We start from the raw sequence: 19,474 nt of genomic DNA, 5'->3' as shown, positions 1-19,474 counted from the left end.
ACTTTGGGGTCTTGACATTTTTACTGTCATTTGCTCTTTGGGTTTTTCCTGTTCTGTGGATGTCTGCAGAGAGTAAGAGTTTCAGACTGTGTCCACTCGCTGATGTTAAAGAGAACCATCGAACAGAGAAACCACAAACAAGTCAGAGGCAGAATGAATTACTAAACTTCCCGGAATATTTAGACAACTGATTATACAAACAAGGGGAAACTACAAGAAAGATGAAAATTTAGACCCCAACATAACAGCTTTCACTGAACTTTGTTGTCTACACCCAATTGTTTTGAAACCTTCTGTAAGTTGAGGGGTCACCCAGCAGGGGAGCAGCCCTTTGGCCCTCTCACCTGTGCTGGCCCCAGCTAATCCCATATCCTTCTGAACCTTTCCTACCTGCACAGCTACGTTTCCCTGGGCCTTGGCTTTCTGATTGAGCTTGTGGAGTGTCTTACTCAGATCGAGATACGGCACATCGCTGTGTTTAATCACGCACCCCAAGCATTCAGTCAGGTTTCTGAGGCACGCTTGTTTGTCCTCCTTCTTTCTTACTCAATCTTTACTTTCATGTTTACCTTCAGTGGAGCGAGCCGGTTATTGTTATACCTGTCTTATGAACACCGAATAAAATGGCTATAATGCAAGATTTTTGCCTCTTTCTTGACAACTGAAGAATCTTCTGGCCAATATTATCTCCAACAAAAACAGCTGATATTTCACTAATTTATTGATCTCCAAAGCAGAAACGTACTGTGCACGGGTTGACATGACAGATTTGACTCATGTACAGACCAGGGTCACTGATCTGCTGGAAATCCCAGCTCCCTGCAATATTTCAGTTTCCCCTTCTCACAACATGGAATGCAGTAATCACAGTATGGCACAGGAAAATGCAACTGTGCTGAACGGGTTGCCAAATCCTTTCTGCCTCCAGAATGTCCATACTCCACCATTCCCTGCACACCTAACAGCCTCTGTCCTATCGTATCTGCCTCCTCCATCCCCCCGGCAGCACATTGCATCACCCACCGCTCCGTATAAAAAATATGGCCTCTCACATCTCCTTTAAATTCCTTCCTCTCACCTCTGGTATTGGACATTTTCCCATGGGGGGAAAGACTCCAGCCACCTACCCTAACTGCGCATCATCTCAATTCCACCCCCACCCCCACATCAAGCTGCCGCTGCTCCAGAGAAATAATCGAAGTTTGCGCAGCCTCTTGTACTAGCTCCCGAAGTCATGAGGGGCACAGATAGGGTGAAAATACACTGTCTTTTACCCCTTTAAGATTTAAGCTTTAAGATGAGAGGGCAGAGATTTAATAGAGACATGGGTGGGGGTGAAATCTTTTACCACATATACAGAAAGGGCTGCTAGCCGAGTGCATGAGGCAGGAACGTTAATAACAGGTTCATGGATAGGAAAGGTTTAGAGGGATATGGGTCAGATGCAGGGAAGTGAGACAGGTTTAGATGGCAAAGTGGGTCAGCACGGACCAGCAGGGCCAAAGAGCCTGTTTAACTAGGTTCCCCTTTCCTTATGGATTCCTGAAAAAATTGCTCCATTCCCGACTCCCTGTCCAGCCGTCTCTTCCCACTTCCCTCCTCACAGGACCTTCTCAGCATTTTAACACCCATCACTTCATCCCCTTTTGTCATTTCAGGACCAGAAGGTGGTGCAGTGAACTATTCCTCCCTCCTGATCAGCCAGGCCTCCTCCACAGTGCAGAGACAAACACAGACTGTGTGATCTTTCCACGTTCAGTCCACAGCAGTGAGCTGGATAATCCCATTCTTGGCCACTTTAATTCCCTGTCCCTTTTCCGTCAGTGACATGCGTGAGTGTGCGTGTGTGCGTGCGTGCGTGCGTGCGTGTGTATGTGTGTGTGTGTGTGTGTGTGTGTGTGTGTGTGTGTGTGTGTGCGTGCGTGTGTGTGCGTGTGTCTGTGTGTGTGTGTGTGTGTGTGTGAGCGTGTGTGTGTGAGTGTGTGTGTGTGTGTGTGTGTGTGTGTGTGTGTGTGTGTGTGTGTGCGTGCGTGTGTGTGCGTGTGTCTGTGAGTGTGTGTGTGCATGTGTGTGTGAGCGTGTGTGTGTGAGTGTGTGTGTGCATGAGTGTGTGTGTGTGTGCATGAGTGTGTGTGTGTGTATGTGAGTGTGTGTGTGCATGAGTGTGTGTGTGTATGTGTGTGTGTGTGTGCATGAGTGTGTGTGTGTATGTGTGTGTGTGTGTGTGCGCATGTGTGTGTGTGTGTGTGCGTGCGTGTGTGTGTGTGCACGTGTGCGTGCGTGCGTGTGTGCATGCGTGCGTGTGTATGTGTGTGTGTGCGTGTGTGTGTGCATGAGTGTGTGTGTGTATGTGTGTGTGCACGTGTGCGTGCGTGCGTGTGTGTGCATGAGTGTGTGCGTGTGCGTGCGTGCGTGCGTGCGAGTGTGTGCACGTGTGTACTGGACATGTGTACAGAGCTGAGGTCCCTGGAAAAGCCAGTATGGTGGCTCCCACAGCTGAGGAACTGGGACAGGGCTGGACGTGGTCTCTGTTTGGGAGGGTCTGCACATCTCGAGACTGTCCCTTTCAGTTGTGAGACCGCTACCAGAGGGACAACGATGGAAGGAGGCAAGGCAGCCCTGAAAATCATGATCCTATAGCACCCCTATCACCCCAGCTGCGGCTGCATGCTGGAATGAAGGGCCCGTGGACACCCCGAAAGAGTGCGGGCTATTCCACTGGAAGAGGCCACTCAGCATCTCGGGGGCTGCTCCAAGCGCCGTGAAGGAGGGCCGATATCTGCACAATGTCCGAAGCCATGCCGTCAACCTTGTCTGTCAGAGAGGTCAGCCTCTGGTCAAACTCGCTACAGGACAGAGACAGCCTCTGGTTCAAGTCCTGCAGGAGCTGGTACATCTGGAAGGCACAAGGGGCATGATTAAAGGCAGCAGACGAGGTGACCAGAAAAATCATTAGCAGGTCCAAACAGAACCCCACCCCTTCCCATCCACACCCACTGCCCATATTCCCAATGAACCCCACCCTTCCCATCCACACCCACTGCCCATATTCCCAATGAATCCCACCCCTTCCCATCCACACCCATTGTCCACACTCTCAATGGGACCCCTCCCCTTCCCATTCACTCCCACCGTCTGCACTCCCAATGGGACCCCACCCCTTCCCATTCACTCCCATGTCCACACTTCAAGTGAATAACACTACCTATTCAGTCCCAACAGGACCCTGCTTCTTCCCATTCTCTCCTGCTATATGCACCCCAACATGATCTCATCCCTACCCATTCACTCCCAACAGGATCCACCCCTTCCCAGTCACTGCCACTGGACCTAACGAGTGGAGAGTATTCCCAGAGTAATGCCGGCTACCTTACTGGGTCCCATCATGGAATTGATCTGATCCCGGTGTCTCCGTTCCCGTTGTTTAGCGTTCCGGAACCTGGAGCGATTGTAAGTATAATGAACATCTAACCAGCTACAAGGGACTGGAACATTATCCCGGATCTAACCCAGGGGTCAGGGGGTCATGGCTTGTGCATGAAATGACTCATCCCCAGGAGGGGGTTACTGGCTGGGATCTAACCCAGGGGTCAGGGGGTTTACATTCTGGTGACCTCATTACAGGAATCTTGTGGAGTCATTGGAGAGCGGACAAGGAAGATTTACCAGGGTTTAAGGGAGATGTGTGGGCAAGTGTTTTTTACACAGAGGGTGCTGGGTGCTGGGAGCGGTGGTGTAACGGGCCATACTGTGTTTACCTGTGTACGGCCGTGACGAGACCGCGCTGTAGTTGCCGAGCCAGGCGCGGGTGAGACGCTGGCATGCGTTTGTACACAAGCCAGGCTGAGCCAATCAGATCCACCGCTGCCTGTTGCACCTGCCAGGGGGTGTGGGGGGGGGGGTATGGAGAGAAAGGAGCACGTTACAGGGGAGGCTGTGGGACTGAGTCCAAACCCCATCAACCCACTCACCCCTTTCCCTCTTTATCCTCGGACAACCCCAACCCACCCACATCACTCCCTTAACCTTACGATGGAGGGGGGAAGGTGAGGGAGGAAGGGGAGGGGTGGGGAGGTCGGAAGGGTTAGGGGAAGAGTGGGGAGAGAAGGGAAATGTATAGTTGTAATTGGGGATAGTATAGTCAGGGGAATAGACAGAGCTCTCTGTGGTGAGGATAGATATTTCGATGGCTGTGTTGCCTGTCTGGTGCCCCGTTTGGAACATCTTACCACACCTGCAGAGGAATTTGCAGTGGAGGGGAAAGATCCAGTTGTCGTGGTCAACGTGGGTACAAATGAAATGGGTAGAATGAGGAAAGAGGTTCTGCTGAGGCAGCTGGGGACTGAAGTGAAAAGCAGAACCAAAAAGGTTCTCTGGATTACTACCTGAGTCCCGTGCAAATTGGCACAGGTTTAAGAGGATTAGAGAGGTAAATGTGTGGCTGAAGGATTGGTGTGGGAGAAGTGGGTTTGAATTCATGGAGAAATGGCACCAATATTGGGGAAGGAGGGAACTGTTCCGATGGGACCATGATGGGACCTGGATCCTGGCAAGTTGCATAACTAGGACTGTGGGTAGGGCTTTAAACTAAATAGCAGAGGGGTGGAGAAGTACGGATAAAGTAAAACAGGAAAGCATGGATAAAGATAAAGATACCAAAGAGAAAAGTAGGAGTGAAGTGAAGAAAAGTCAAGTGCAAAAAACTAAAAGATGATAATATTTTAAAGGCACAATGAGTGTAAGGACACTTTTTCTGAATGCTCGTAGCATTCACAACGTCAGTGAACTTGTGGCTCAAATCAGCACGAAGAGGGACGATTTAATGGCCATTACAGAAACGTGGCTGCAGGGTGGAGAGGATTGGGAATTAAATATCCGAGGATATCAGGTAATACGGAAGGATAGGCAGGAAGGTGGGGTACCGCTCTTAATTAAAGAAGAGATCGGGATGATAATGGGAGATGATACAGGATCTGAGGAGCAGAATGTTGAATCCATCTGGGTAGAGATTAGGAACAGTGAAGGGAAAAACCACCAGGAAATCTGCAGATGCTGGAAATTCAAACATCACACACAAAATGCTGTTGGAACACAGCAGGCCAGGCAGCATCTATAGGGAGAAGCGCGGTCAATGTTTCGGGCTGAGGCCCCTCGTCAGGACTAACTGAAAGGAAAGATAGTAAGAGATTTGAAAGTAGTGGGGGAGGGGGAATGCGAAATGATAGGAGAAGACCGGAGTGGGTGGGATGAAGCTGAGAGCTGGAAAGGTGATTGGCGAAAGTGATACAGAGCTGGAGAAGGGAAAGGATCATGGGACGGGAGGCCTAGGGAGAAAGAAAGGGTGGGGAGCACCAGAGGGAGATGGAGAACAGGCAGAGTGATGGGCAGAGAGAGAGAAAGAAAACAAACAACTAAATATGTCAGGGATGGGGTAAGAAGGGGAGGAGGGGCATTAACAGAAGTTAGAGAAATTAATGTTCATGCCATCAGGTTGGAGGCTACCCAGCCGGTATATAAGGCGTTGTTCCTCCAACCTGTGTGGCTTCATCTTGACAGTAGAGGAGGCCATGGATAGACATATCAGAATGGGAATGGGATGTGGAATTAAAATGTGCGGCCACTGGGAGATCCTGCTTTCTCTGGCGGACAGTGTAGGTGTTCATTGAAACGGTCTCCCAGTCTGTGTTGGATCTCGCCAATATGTAAAAGGCCACACCGGGAGCACCGGACGCCGTATACCACACCAGCCGACTCACAGGTGAAGTGTCACCTCACCTGGAAGGACTGTCTGGGGCCCTGAATGGTGGTGATGGAGGAAGTGTAAGGGCAGGTGTAGCACTTGTTCTGTTTACAAGGATAAGTGCCAGGAGGGAGATCGGTGGGAAGGGATGGGGGGAACGAATGGACAAGGGAGTCGTGTAGGGAGCGATCCCTGTGGAAAACAGAAAGGGGGGAGGAGGGAAAAATGTGCTTGGTAGTGGGACCGCATTGGAGGTGGCGGAAGTCCCATTCCCATTCTGATATGTCTATCCATGGCCTCCTCTACTGTCAAGATGAAGCCACACTCAGGTTGGAGGAACAACACCTTATATACCGGCTGGGTAGCCTCCAACCTGATGGCATGAACATTGACTTCTCTAACTTCCGTTAATGCCCCTCCTCCCCTTCTTACCCCATCACAGACATATTTAGTTTTTTTGTTCTCTCTCTCTGCCCATCACTCTGCCTGCTCTCCATCTCCCTCTGGTGCTCCCCCCCTTCTTTCTCCCGAGGCCTCCCGTCCCATGAATCTTTCCCTTCTCCAGCTCGGTATCATTTTCGCCAATCACCTTTCCGGCTCTCAGCTTCACCCCACCCCCTCTGGTCTTCTCCTATCATTTCGCATTCCCCCTCCCCCCACGACTTTCAAATCTCTTACTATCTTTCCTTTCAGTTAGCCCTGACAAAGGGTCTCGGCCCGAAACGTCGACAGTGCTTCTCCCTATAGATGCTGCCTGGCCTGCTGTGTTCCACCAGCATTTTGTGTGTGTGTTGTTGAAAAAAACCACTGGTGGGAGTTGTCCATCGGCCACCAAATGATAACATTACAGTGGCACGGGCAATAAACTGGGGAATATCTGAGGCGTGTCAAAATGGAACGACAGTTATCGTTACTATGGAGGACTTTAACTTGCACACAGATTGGGTGAATCAAGTTGGTCAAGGCAGTCTTGAGGAGGACTTCATAGAGTGGGTCCATGATGGCTTTCTGGAACAGCGTGTTACTGAACCTACAAGGGAACGTGTTATCTTAGATCCAGTCCTGTGCAATGAGACAAGTAAAATTAGCAACTTATAGTTAGGGATCCTCTTGGAAAGAGTGATCACAGTTTCTCTTACATATGGAGGGTGCAATAGTGTGATCTAAAACCTGGGTATTATGCCTAAACAAGGGTGACTACAATGGGATGAGGGAGAAGTTGGACAGGGTAGACTGGGAGCACAAGCTGTAAGGTGGGAAGATTGAGAAACAGTGGAAGACTTTCAAAGGGAATTTTCACAGAGCTCAACATTCCAGTTAAAAGCAAGGACAGTATGGTGGGGAGAGCCAGCCTTGGGTAACTAAGGAAATAAAGGAAGGCATCAAACTAAAAGCTCATCTCTACAAAGTTGCCAAGAGTAGTGAGAAACTGGAAGACTGCGAAAACTTTGAAAAGCAACCACTAGACGAGCAATAAAGAAAGGGAAGATAGATTATGAAAATAAACTAGCACAAAATATAAAAACAGATAGTAAAAGTTTATGTTATTATATAAAGTGGAAAGGGGTGGCTAAAGTGAATGTAGATCCCTTGGAGGACGAGTGGGGGAATTGATATTGGGTAATGAGGAAATGGCCAAGGCTTTGAACGACTATTTTGTATTGGTCTTCATGGAGAACACGTCTAACATGCGAAAGAGAGATGTTACGGATGCGTTGGGAGGTGAGGACCTTGATACAACAGTTATCACTAAAGAGGTAGTACTGATCAAACTTGTAGGCCTAAAGACAGATAAGACCCTTGGTCCTGATTGAATTCATCTCGGGGTGCTGAGAGGAATGGCAGAAATTATAGTAGAGGCTTTGGTGATAATTTACCAGAATTTTCTGGACTCTGGGCAGGTCTCGGCAGATTGGAAGACAGTGAATATCACAGCCCTGTTCAAAAAAGGATGTAGGCAAAAGGCAGGTAACTACAGGCCAGTTAGTTAACATCTGTAGTTGGGAAAATGCTTGAAGCTGTCATTAAAGAAGAAATAGTGAGGCATCTGGAAAGGAACTGGATCCATCAGGCAGACGCAGCGTGGATGCAGCAAAGGCAGGTCCTGTTTGACAAACTTGCTGGAGTTCTTTGAGGAGATGACCAGCAGTGGATAGAGAGGAGCAGAGGGACGTTATTTACTTGGATTTCCAGAAGGCGTTTGATAAGATGCCGCATAAAAGATTTAACCATAACATAAGGATGTATAGAGTTTGGGGGTGATATATGAGCACGGATAGAGGATTGGTTAACTAATAGAAAGCAGGGAGTTGGGATACATGGGTGTTTCTCTGGTTGACAATCAGTGGTGAGTGGTGTACTGCAGGGGTCGGTGCTGGGCCCACAACTGTTCACAAAATATATTAACGATCTGGAAGCGGAGACTGAGTGTAGTATATCTAAGTTTACTGATGATACTAAATTGAGTGGAAATGCAAATTGTGCAGAAGATACGGAGAGTCTGCAGAGAGATACAGATAGTTTAAATGAGTGGGCAAGGGTCTGGCAGATGGAGTACAATGGCAGATATAGATATAGATGGGTTAAGTGAGTGGGCAAGGGTCTGGCAGATGGAGTACAATGTCGGTAAATGTGAGGTCATCCACTTTGGAAGGAAAATGGAAGAGCAGATTATTATTTAAATGGTAGAAGACTGCAGTGTGCTGCCGTGCAGAGGGATGGGAGGGCTTGTTCATGAATCACAAAAGGCTGGTTTGCAGGGGCAGCAGGCTATCAGGAAGGCAAATGGATTGTTGCCCTTCATTGCCACAGGGACTGAATTGAAGAGCAGGGAGGTTATGCTGCAACTGTACAGGTGGGGCTGGTGGGGCTGCACCTGGAGTACTGTGTGCAGTTCTGGTCTCCGTACCTGAGGAAGGATACACTGCCTTTGGAGTTGGTGCAGAGGAGGTTCCAGAGATGAGGGGGTTAAACTGTGAGGAGGGATTGAGTCACCTGGGACTGTACTCACTGGAATTCAGAAGAATGAGAAGAGATCGCATAGAAACATAAAATTACGACAGGGATAGATCAGATGCAGGTTGGAGAACTGTTTATACTCGTAGATGAGACTAGAACTCGGGGGCATAGCCCCAAGGTTCGGCGAGCAGATTTCCGATGGAGGTGAGGAGGTGCTGTTTTTCCCAGAGAGTGGTGAATCTGTGGAATTCTCTGCCCGATGAAGCAGTGGAGGCTACCTCCGTAAATATATTTAAGACAAAGTTGAATAGATTTTTGCATAGTAGGGGAATTAAGGGTTGTGGGGAAAAGGCAGGCAGGTGGAGATGAGTCCGTGGTCAGGTCAGCCATGATCTTATTGAACGGCGGGGCAGGCTCGACGGGCCGGATGACCGACTCCGGCTCCTATTTCCGATGTTCTTACGGGAAGGGAAGGTGACGGGAGCGCCCCACCCACTGGGGTACGAGGACAGCCTTACCTGCCGCTGCAGTCTCATCTCCTGCATGAAATTGTGGACGTGTTTCTCATCGCTGCAGAGCTGCAGCTTCTGGGAGACGACAGCAATCAGCAACGCCGTGCAGCATACGCCCTGATGGGGAGATTACAAACCCCATTACACCCATACGCAGACCCTGGCTGGGCCGACTACGCACCGTTACACTCCCATACACAGACCCTGGCTGGGCTGACTACGCACCATTACACACCCATACACAGACCCTGGCTGGGCCGACTACGCACCGTTACACACCCATACGCAGACCCTGGCTGGGCCGACTACGCACCGTTACACACCCATACACAGACCCTGGCTGGGCCGACTACGCACCGTTACACACCCATACGCAGACCCTGGCTGGGCCGACTACGCACCGTTACACACTCATACACAGACCCTGGCTGGGCCGACTACGCACCATTACACACCCATACACAGACCCTGGCTGGGCCGACTACGCACCGTTACACACCCATACGCAGACCCTGGCTGGGCCGACTACGCACCGTTACACACCCATACGCAGACCCTGGCTGGGCCGACTACGCACCGTTACACACCCATACGCAGACCCTGGCTGGGCCGACTATGCACCGTTACACACCCATACACAGGCCCTGGTTGGGCCGACTATGCACCTTTACACACCCATACACAGACCCTGGCTGGGCCGACTACGCACTGTTACACACCCACACACAGACCCTGGCTGGGCCGACTACGTACCGTTACACACCCATACACACTACTTACACATGCCCTGCCTCTGGATTTACAGCTCGCTGCAGCCCATTACACACCCGTGTACACATGCCCTACCCAGGAAGATTACAGATCCCATTACACATCAATACACACCATTACAGCCTATTACATGCCCCATCACACACCCTGCCCACAGGTTTACAGACTTTAATGCACACCACTACACCCACGTACATATCAGTCCGGGGTATTACAGATATCATTACACACAGTTACACCTTCATATGCAGTCCAGTACACAAGCCCTACCTGAGAGATTATAAACCCCAATACACCACATTACACGTGCTGTGCCATTACACAGCCATATGCAACTCTGCATATATACATTGCCTGGAGGCACTACATATACACTGTTAACCACTGCTACACAACCATACACAATCCTGTGCACACCCAATTACAGTTCCAATACTGGGGGTTACAGACTGCATTACACTCCATCACAGAACTCATTACACACCAGATTGTTATACACAACAGAACACATGCCATTAAACCAGGGGCATTACAGACTGCATTTCAAACAATTTCACACCCATACACATCACCTAACATGCATTCTGCCCCAGGATAACAGGACTGGTTAAACTCTGTTAGGATGCTCCCTCCTCACCGACCCCCCCCACAGTGCTCCCTCCTCACCGACCCCCCCACAGTATTCCCTTGTCACCGACCCTCCCACAGTATTCCCTCCTCACCGACCCCCCCACAACGCTCCTCCTCACTGACCCCCCCACAGCGCTCCCTCCCCATCAACCCCCCCCACAGTGCACCCTCCTCACCGACCCCCCCACAGCACTCCCTCCTCACCGACCCCCCCACAGCGCTCCCTCCTCACCAACCCTCCCACAGTGCACCCTCCTCACCGACCCCCCCACAGCGCTCCCTCCTCACCAACCCTCCCACAGTGATCCCTCCTCACCGACCCCCCCCCACAGCGCTCCCTCCTCACCAACCCTCCCACAGTGCACCCTCCTCACCGACCCCCCCACAGCGCTCCCTCCTCACCAACCCTCCCACAGTGATCCCTCCTCACCGACCCCTCCCACAGCGCTCCCTCCTCACCGACCCCCCCACAGTGCACCCTCCTCACCGACCCCCCCCCACAGTGCACCCTCCTCACCGACCCCCCCACAGTGTTCCCTCCTCACCGACCCTCCCACAGTGTTCCCTCCTCACCGACCCCCCCCCACAGTGTTCCCTCCTCACCGACCCTCCCACAGTGTTCCCTCCTCACCGACCCCCCCCACAGTGCACCCTCCTCACCGACCCCCCCACAGTGTTCCCTCCTCACCGACCCTCCCACAGTGTTTCCTCCTCACCGACCCCCCCCACAGTGTTCCCTCCTCACCGACCCTCCCACAGTGTTCCCTCCTCACCGACCCTCCCACAGTGCACCCTCCTCACCGACCCCCCCACAGTGCTCCCTCTGAGCTACCGTAATGCCGGTGAGCAGACAGATGAATTTGCTGAGGTAGGTGTGTGGGGAGATGTCTCCGTAGCCGATGGTCAGAAAGGTGATGGGGATCAGCCACATCGAATCCAACAGGCCAATACTGCTGCTCCGGTTGCTGCTTCTGGGGACACAGAACAGGGAGTGACCTCCTTAACTCCCAGTCCCATCAAACCGGCCCACAAAGGGGCAGGAAGGGGGATGGTGTGGTGAGAAAGGCAGTGAGAGGGTGACAGTGTTCAGAAGGGGAGGGTCTGTGCAGAGGGGAGAGGGGAGGTGAGTGGGAGAGCGAGAAAACAGGGAAGGAGAGTGGAGAGAGGGGGTGGAGGAAGGAGGGGTAGAGGAGAGGGAGCGAGGGAGGGGAGAGAGAGGGTGAGGGGTGAAGGAGAGAAATGGAAAGAGGGATGCGTTAGTTTGGGAAGAGAGTGGGGTGAGAATAGAGAGAGATTGGGGAGTGGGGGGAGTGTGGAGAGAGAGAGGGGGAGAGAGGGAGAGAGGGGAGAGAGGGGAGGGAGAGGGAGAGGGGGAGAGAGGGGGAGAGGGGGGAGAGAGAGGAGAGGGAGAGAGAGGGGGAGAGAGAGGGAGAGGGGGAGAGAGGGGGAGAGGGGGGAGAGGGGGAGAGAGGGGGAGAGGGGGAGGGGGAGAGAGGGGGAGAGGGGGGAGGGGGAGAGGGGAGGGGGAGAGAGAGGAGAGAGAGGAGAGGGGAGAGAGGGGAGAGGGGGGAGGGGGAGAGAGGGGGAGAGGGGGGAGGGGGAGAGAGAGAGGAGAGAGAGGAGAGGGGAGAGAGGGGAGAGAGGGGGAGAGAGGGGAGAGAGGGGGAGAGAGGGAGAGAGTGGAGAGAGGGAGAGAGAGGGGAGAGAGGGGGAGAGAGAGGAGAGGGGAGAGAGGGGGAGAGGGGGGAGATGGGGAGAGAGGGGGAGAGGGGGGGAGGGGGAGAGAGGACGGGGGAGAGAGAGGGGAGAGAAGGGGAGAGAGGGGGAGGGGGAGAGAGAGGGGTGGAGAGAGAGGGGAGAGAAGGGGAGAGAGGGGGAGGGGGAGAGAGGGGTGGAGAGAGAGGGGAGGGGGAGAGGGGGAGAAGGGAGGGAGAGAGAGGAGAGAGAGGGCAGAGAGAGGGGAGAGAGAGGGGAGAGAGGGGGAAAGAGAGGGGAGAGAGAGGGGGGAGAGGGGGAGAGAGGGGGAGGGAGAGGGGGGAGAGAGAGAGGGGAGAGAGGAGAGAGGAGAGAGGGGGAGGGGAGAGAGGGGTGGAGAGAGAGGGGAGAGGGGGAGAGAGAGAAAGGGAGAGAGGGGGAGAGGGAGAGAGAGGAGAGAGGGGAGAGAGGAGAGAGAAGGGAGAGAGAGGGAGAGAGAGAGGGAGAGAGAGAGGGCAGAGAGGGGGAGGGAGAAAGAGGGAGAGAGGGGAGAGAGGAGAGAGAGGGGAGAGAGAGGGAGAGAGAGGGAGAGAGAGAGGGAGAGAGAGGGAGAGAGGGGGAGAGAGAGGGGAGAGAGGGGAGAGAGGAGGGGGGAGAGAGGGGAGAGAGGGGAGAGAGGGGAGAGAGGGAGAGAGGGAGAGAGAGAGGGAGAGAGAGAGGGAGAGAGAGAGGAGAGAGAGGGAGAGAGGGGGAGAGAGGGGGAGAGAGAGGGGAGAGAGGGGAGAGAGGAGAGGGAGAGAGGGGAGAGAGGGGAGAGAGAGAGAGAGGGGAGAGAGAGAGGGGCAGAGAGAGGGGAGAGAGAGGGGAGAGAGGGGAGAGGAGAGAGAGAGAGGGGAGAGAGAGAGAGGGCAGAGGAGGGGAGAGAGAGGGGAGAGGGGGAGAGAGAGGGAGAGAGAAGGGAGAGGGGGAGAGAGGGGGAGGGGGAGAGAGATGGGTGGAGAGAGGGGAGAGGGGGAGGGGGAGAGAGGGGAGAGGGGGAGGGGGAGAGGGAGAGGGGGAGGGGGAGAGAGGGGTGGAGAGAGAGGGGAGAGAGGGGAGAGGGAGAGAGGGGAGAGAGAGGGGAGAGGGGGAGAGAGAGGGGAGAGAGAGGGGAGAGGGGGAGAGAGAGGGGAGAGAGAGGGGAGAGGGGAGAGAGAGGGGAGAGGGGGAGAGAGAGAGGGGAGAGGGGGAGAGAGAGGGGAGAGAGGGGAGAGAGAGGGGAGAGGGGGAGAGAGGGGAGAGGGGGAGAGAGGGAGAGAGGGGGAGAGAGGGGGAGAGGGGGAGAGAGGAGAGAGGGGGAGAGAGAGGGGAGAGAGAGGGGAGAGAGGGGGAGAGGGGGAGAGCGGAGAGAGGGGGAGAGAGAGGGGAGAGAGAGGGGAGAGAGGGGGAGAGAGGGGAGAGAGAGGAGAGAGAGGGCAGGGAGAGGGGAGAGAGAGGAGAGAGAGGAGAGAGAGGAGAGGGGGAGAGAGGGGAGCGAGGGGAGAGAGTGTGGAGAGAGAGGGGAGAGAGGGGAGAGAGAGGAGAGAGAGGGAAGGGAGAGGGGAGAGAGAGGAGAGAGAGGAGAGGGGAGAGAGGGGAGAGAGGGGAGAGAGGGGAGAGGGAGAGAGGGGGAGAGAGAGGGGAGAGAGGTGGAGAGAGGGGAGAGAGGGGAGAGAGGGGGAGAGGGGAGAGAGGGGGAGAGAGGGGAGAGAGGGGGAGAGAGGGGGAGAGAGGGGGAGAGAGGGGAGAGAGAGGAGAGAGAGGAGAGAGAGAAGGGAGAGAGGGGGAGAGAGGGGGGAGAGAGAGAGGGGGGAGAGAGAGAGGGAAGGGAGAGGGGGAGAGAGAGGGGGAGAGAGAGAGGGAAGGGAGAGAGGGGGAGAGGGGAGAGAGGGGAGAGAGGGGGAGGAGGGGGGAGAGGGGGAGAGAGAGGAGAGAGAGGAGAGAGAGAAGGAGAAGGGGGAGAGAGGGGGGAGAGAGAGGGGGAGAGAGAGGGTAGGTGTGAGGGGGAGAGAGGGGGAGAGAGAGAGGGAAGGGAGAGAGGGGGAGAGAGGGGGAGGGGAGAGAGGGGTGGAGAGAGAGGGGAGAGGGGGAGAGGGGAGAGGGGGGAAGGGAGAGTGGGGAGAGAGGGGGAGGGGGGTAGTGGGGGGGAGAGGGGGAGAGAGAGGGGAGAGAGAGAGGGGAGTGAGGGGGAGAGAGAGAGGGGAGAGAGGGGAGAGGGGGGGAGAGAGAGGGGGAGAGAGATGAGGGGGGAGAGGAGAGGGAGGGGAGGAGAGAGGGGGAGAGAGGAGGGGGAGAGAGAGAGGGGGAGAGAGAGAGGGGGAGAGAGAAGGGAGGGGGAGAGAGGGGAGGGGGAAGAGGGGGAGGGAGAGAGAGGGGGAGAGTGTGCAAGTGTGCACACTCATGTCTGAATGAGTGTGCATTTGTCTATGCGTGTGTGCTATACGTGTGCATGTGCATGTCTATGCGCCTGAGTGTGTGCTTTTTTGTGTTTGTGTGTGCATATTTGTATGTGTGTGTGGTGTGTCTATTATGTGTGTGTGTATGTCTCTGTGTGTCTGGGATATGTGTGTATCTGTGTACGTGTGTGTATGTGTGGAGGTGTTTGTGTGAGTGTGTGTGTGGGCTGTGTGTATTTGTGAGTATGTCTGTATCTGTGTTTGTGTATTTGTGTGAGTGTGTGTATGTGTGAGTGTGAGTGTGTGTGAGTGTGTGTGTATGCGTACGTGTGCGTGTGAGTGTGTATGTGTGAGTGTGTGAGAGTGTGTGTGAGTGTGTACGTGTGTGTGTGTGAGTGTGTATGTGTGATTGTGTGTGTGTGAGAGTGTGTGAGTGTGAGTGTGTATGTGTGAGTGTGTGTGTGAGAATGTGTGCGTGAGTGTGTGTGTGAGTGTGAGTGTGTGTGTGTGAGTGTGAGTGTGTGTGTGTATGAGTGTGTGTGTGAGTGAGTGTGTGTGTATGTGAGTGTGTGAGTGTGTATGTGTGAGTGAGTGTGTGTGTGTGTGTGAGTGTGTGTGTGTATGAGTGTGTGTGTGAGTGAGTGTGTGTGTATGTGAGTGTGTGAGTGTGTATGTGTGAGTGAGTGTGTGTGTGTGTGAGTGTGTGTGTGTATGAGTGTGTGTGTGAGTGAGTGTGTGTGTATGTGAGTGTGTGAGTGTGTATGTGTGAGTGAGTGTGTGTGTGTGCGTGAGTGAGTGTGTGTGTATGTGAGTGTGTGAGTGTGTGAGTGTGTGAGTGAGTGTGTGTGTGTGTGTGAGTGTGTATGTGTGAGTGAGTGTGTGTGTGTGCGTGTGTGAGTGTGTGTGTGTGTGTGAGTGTGTGTGTGTATGAGTGTGTGTGTGAGTGAGTGTGTGTGTATGTGAGTGTGTGAGTGTGTATGTGTGAGTGAGTGTGTGTGTGTGCGTGAGTGAGTGTGTGTGTATGTGAGTGTGTGAGTGTGTGAGTGTGTGAGTGAGTGTGTGTGTGTGGAGTGTGCTTTGTTTGGGACTGATGGCTTTCAACCAGACCCTTCCTTCTCTCCCCATCCCCAACCCTCCTCCTTCCCAACTCCTCCCATCTCCCTTTCTCACCCCTCCCCCTCCCTCCTCTTCACTTCCTCCTTGCCCTGCCCTCCTCTGGTCCTTCTCCGCACCCCTCGCCCCCCTCCTTCCTCCCTCCTCTTCCCCTCTCCCACCAACCTCTCACACAGGCTGAGGGTCCAGGAGCCGAGCAGCCAGAGGGAAGAGGCGAAGATGAGGAGGAGGCGACCACTGCAGGTCTCCATCAGGAGTTTGAGGGCGAAGGGGGAGCGGAGACGGACCCTGCCGAGGGAACCGAGCGCCCGGTAGGATGGCTGCAGCAGGGGGCTGTTGAGGAGGAGTGCCCGTCGCACCCAGTGCAGGCGCAAGAGGCTGGCAGCTGCCGGCAGCTCCGTCCCGTTACCCGGCCAGCTCCCACCCTCTTCCCCGCTCTGGGACAGAGGCTGCAGGAGACACGCCAGCACCTCGAGGGCGAGGTAAGCCCTGCGGCGGAGGGTGAGGGCAGCTCGCCATGTTCCCAGGCCCTCGTCCATCATCAGGAGCTGTGGAGAGAAGGTGGGGGAGTGTCATCAGTGTGGGATTCTCTCTCTCTCTCTCTCTCTCCTCACCCCTCCCTCCCTTAGCACCCCCTCCCCTCTACCCCACCTACACTGCTCTCTCCTCACTCACCCAGCAACCTTGCACCAGGTGGTGTCAGGGAACAGCTCCTGGTGTCCCAGCTGAGATCAGCAGTGATTCTGACTGCCCATCGAGATGATTGGACCTGCCCACTTCTGTCTAAACCGACTTGCACCACAATCCTCCAGAAATGAGCTCCATTTCCCTTTGGCATATTTTCTGCAGAGAACAGAACTATTTTGCTTTTCATAGATGAAGCTGAGGTTCTTAGCAGCGGGTCTGTTTACATCGAGCTGACCTTTTCCAGTTCTGTTTCACTGACCAGTGAAGGCCAGCATTTCAGTTTCCTCTCCCTGCCCTCTAACTGCATTCAGGGAACCAGCTACCTATCCCTGCAGGTCTCCCTGTCTCCTGGGCCCCACCATTCTCTCTGTGTGAGTCCTGGCCTGGTTTAACTGCCTACCTCTGGTGGGACGTGTTGAGTTGATGAATCAGCCCACCTCATGTATGTTAGCGAGGGCAGACTCTGGTGGGGTGGGGTAGTTGGTTGGGTTGTGGGGAAATAACCGTGGTCGGATAGGATTGTGCGTGAGCTGACATGGGCCGAATGGACTCCTTGTATGTCGAAGGGCGAGCCCCTGGTGGCTGCTTGCCCGAGGCCCCAGGTGAGTCGCCGGGGGAGTGCAAGGGATGTGGAAGGCCTCGGGGGGAGATCTGGAGGGCAAAGAGTGAGCAAGAGATTTGCCCCATCAGATGAGGTGGAGAAGACTCACAGAGATTCCACAAGATTAACATCCAGAGGGCAGGCAGGGAGAGAACTGAGGATGAGTGAAATTGTGCCGCAACAGGAGATGGGCAAGGTCTTAAATCATTTTTCCTCTCTGTGTGTCCTGGATGATGGCCAAATGGTAATGATGTCTTGGACCCACAGTGGGGTAGCGGTTAGCACATTGCAGTTCCCGTTCCGGGGTTCTGTGAGGGGTCATTGTACGCATGGGTTTTCTCCCACAGTCCCAACGAGGGATCGAGATAGTTGACTGGTCGTGGAAAATCGCTCTGCGATTGGGGGTCGTCAGGGTCGTTGGACTTGAGTGGCCAGAAGGGTCAACTCCATATTGTATGGCCTAATAAACAAAAGCGGTGGTGCTGGGAGTCCTCGAGGATAACTCCCGCCGGCCAGTGTGGAGGCTAGTGTAATGCCTCACAGCACAGCATCTGCGAGATTGTGGTTCAATTCCCGCGCTGTCTGTGAGGAGTTTGCACGTTCTCCCGGTTTCCTCCCACTCTCCAAAGACAGTGAGTTGTGGGCGTGTCAGAGGCGTGCCGACTCCTGGGGGCTGCCCCCAGCACATCCTTGCACCGTGTTGGTCATTGATGTAAACATTGTGTGTCTTGATGCTTCAATCAACACGAAAAATATTGTTAATCTTTACAATGCAAAAATAAAAATGATCCCTAATCTTCAGAAATTGAAGGACGGATGAGGCAGGGTCAGTAAGGACGTGTGTGCAGAAAGATCATGCTCCATAAGCTAGTTGGAGTTTGTCTGAGGAGGCGAGCAAGAAGATTGCCAAGGGCAGAGTCGTAGATCTTGTCCACGTGGACCTTGATGAGGTCACCTGGTCTGGAAGGGAGCTCCCATGGGGTCAAGGGTGAGCTGGCCAACTGGACACAAAGTGGTGGGAGGAGGGTTTGATTTTCAGACTGATATGGTGCGCTGGTTTGCTATCGTCTGTCTCCTATATCGATCAGGACATAGTTAGCATTGTTTGTGGATCAGGCCAAAGTTGGTGTAGCGGGCAGTGAAGAAAGGTGTCTTCCATAACACCAGGCTGGGGGAGCGGGTAAATAGAATTTGAATCGGACAAGTGGTCAGTAAAGCCAGGGCAGGGCTTACACAGTGAACGTGGCAGCAGTGAGGAGTGTTGTAGAGCGAGGAGAGCCAGGAGCCAGGAGTACAGGTACCTGAACATAATGACAGGGCAGTGGGGAGTGTTGTAGAGCGAGGAGAGCCAGGAGCCAGGAGCCAGGTACCTGAACATAATGACAGGGCAGTGGGGAGTGTTGTAGAGCGAGGAGAGCCAGGAGCCAGGAGCCAGGTACCTGAACATAATGACAGGGCAGTGAGGAGTGTTGTAGAGCGAGGAGAGCCAGGAGCCAGGAGCCAGGTACCTGAACATAATGACAGGGCAGTGGGGAGTGTTGTAGAGCGAGGAGAGCCAGGAGCCAGGAGCCAGGTACCTGAACATCATGACAGGGCAGTGGGGAGTGTTGTAGAGCGAGGAGAGCCAGGAGCCAGGAGCCAGGAGCCAGGTACCTGAACATAATGACAGGGCAGTGTAGGAGGCAATTGTCACGCTGGCCATCACCGGTCTGGGCACTTGTAAAGGAGCTGGGACGTCTTGTTACAACTGTAAAAGACGCTGGTGGGGTATTGTGTTCAGTTCTGGTCGCCCAGCTATAGGAGGGATGAATTCAGCTGGAGAGGGTGCGGGAAAGATTCACGAGGATATTACTGGGAGGGTCTGAGTTATAAGGAGAGGATGGACAGACTGGGACTGTTTTCCCTGGAGTGAAGGAGGCTGAGGGGTGACCTTATAGAGGTTTATAGAACCATGAGGGGTGGAGATAAGGCGGATGGTCACAATCTTTTCCCCAGGGTAGGGGAGTCTAAACCTCCAGCGCACAGGTTTAAGGTGAGAGGGGAAAGGTTTGAAGGGGAACTGAGCGGTAATTGTTCCATCCAGAAGGTGGTGGGTTAATGGAATGAGCTGCCACAGGAAGTGCTTGAGGCAGGTATGTGAAAAACTTTTAAAAGACTCTTGGACAGGTACGTGGGCCAAACAAATAGGCAAGGAGTGGAAGGGCTAAAGGGTCACGCTCTGTACCATTGGCCCCGTGACCGAGGGGTTGTGGGAAAGGGGGATTACCTGAAGAGAGGTCCTGTGGTAGGCCAGGGTCAGAGCCAGGAGGAGCAGAGACAAGACAGTGTTAATAATTGTCAGCGTCTCAATAAT

General features: G+C 53.9%; 1 protein-coding gene across 1 annotated transcript; it reads right to left on the bottom strand.

The window, feature by feature from the left end:
• Window positions 1-2,263: 2,263 nt before the first annotated feature.
• Window positions 2,264-19,468, bottom strand: LOC132385378 (intermediate conductance calcium-activated potassium channel protein 4-like). The gene is made up of 7 exons (XM_059957413.1): window positions 19,388-19,468; window positions 15,999-16,381; window positions 11,444-11,582; window positions 9,217-9,327; window positions 3,759-3,877; window positions 3,370-3,439; window positions 2,264-2,896 (listed from the first exon to the last, which is right to left on the bottom strand). Exons 2-7 carry the CDS (start codon window positions 16,373-16,375, stop codon window positions 2,711-2,713), a joined length of 1,002 nt encoding a protein of 333 aa, XP_059813396.1. The 5' UTR covers window positions 16,376-16,381; window positions 19,388-19,468; the 3' UTR covers window positions 2,264-2,710.
• Window positions 19,469-19,474: the final 6 nt, after the last annotated feature.

The sequence above is a fragment of the Hypanus sabinus genome (genome assembly GCF_030144855.1).
Source record: "Hypanus sabinus isolate sHypSab1 chromosome 1 unlocalized genomic scaffold, sHypSab1.hap1 SUPER_1_unloc_12, whole genome shotgun sequence".
In the NCBI taxonomy this organism is placed as follows: domain Eukaryota; kingdom Metazoa; phylum Chordata; class Chondrichthyes; order Myliobatiformes; family Dasyatidae; genus Hypanus; species Hypanus sabinus.
The sequence above is the reverse complement of the archived record's forward strand: the minus strand, read 5'-3'. Positions and strand labels throughout refer to the sequence as shown.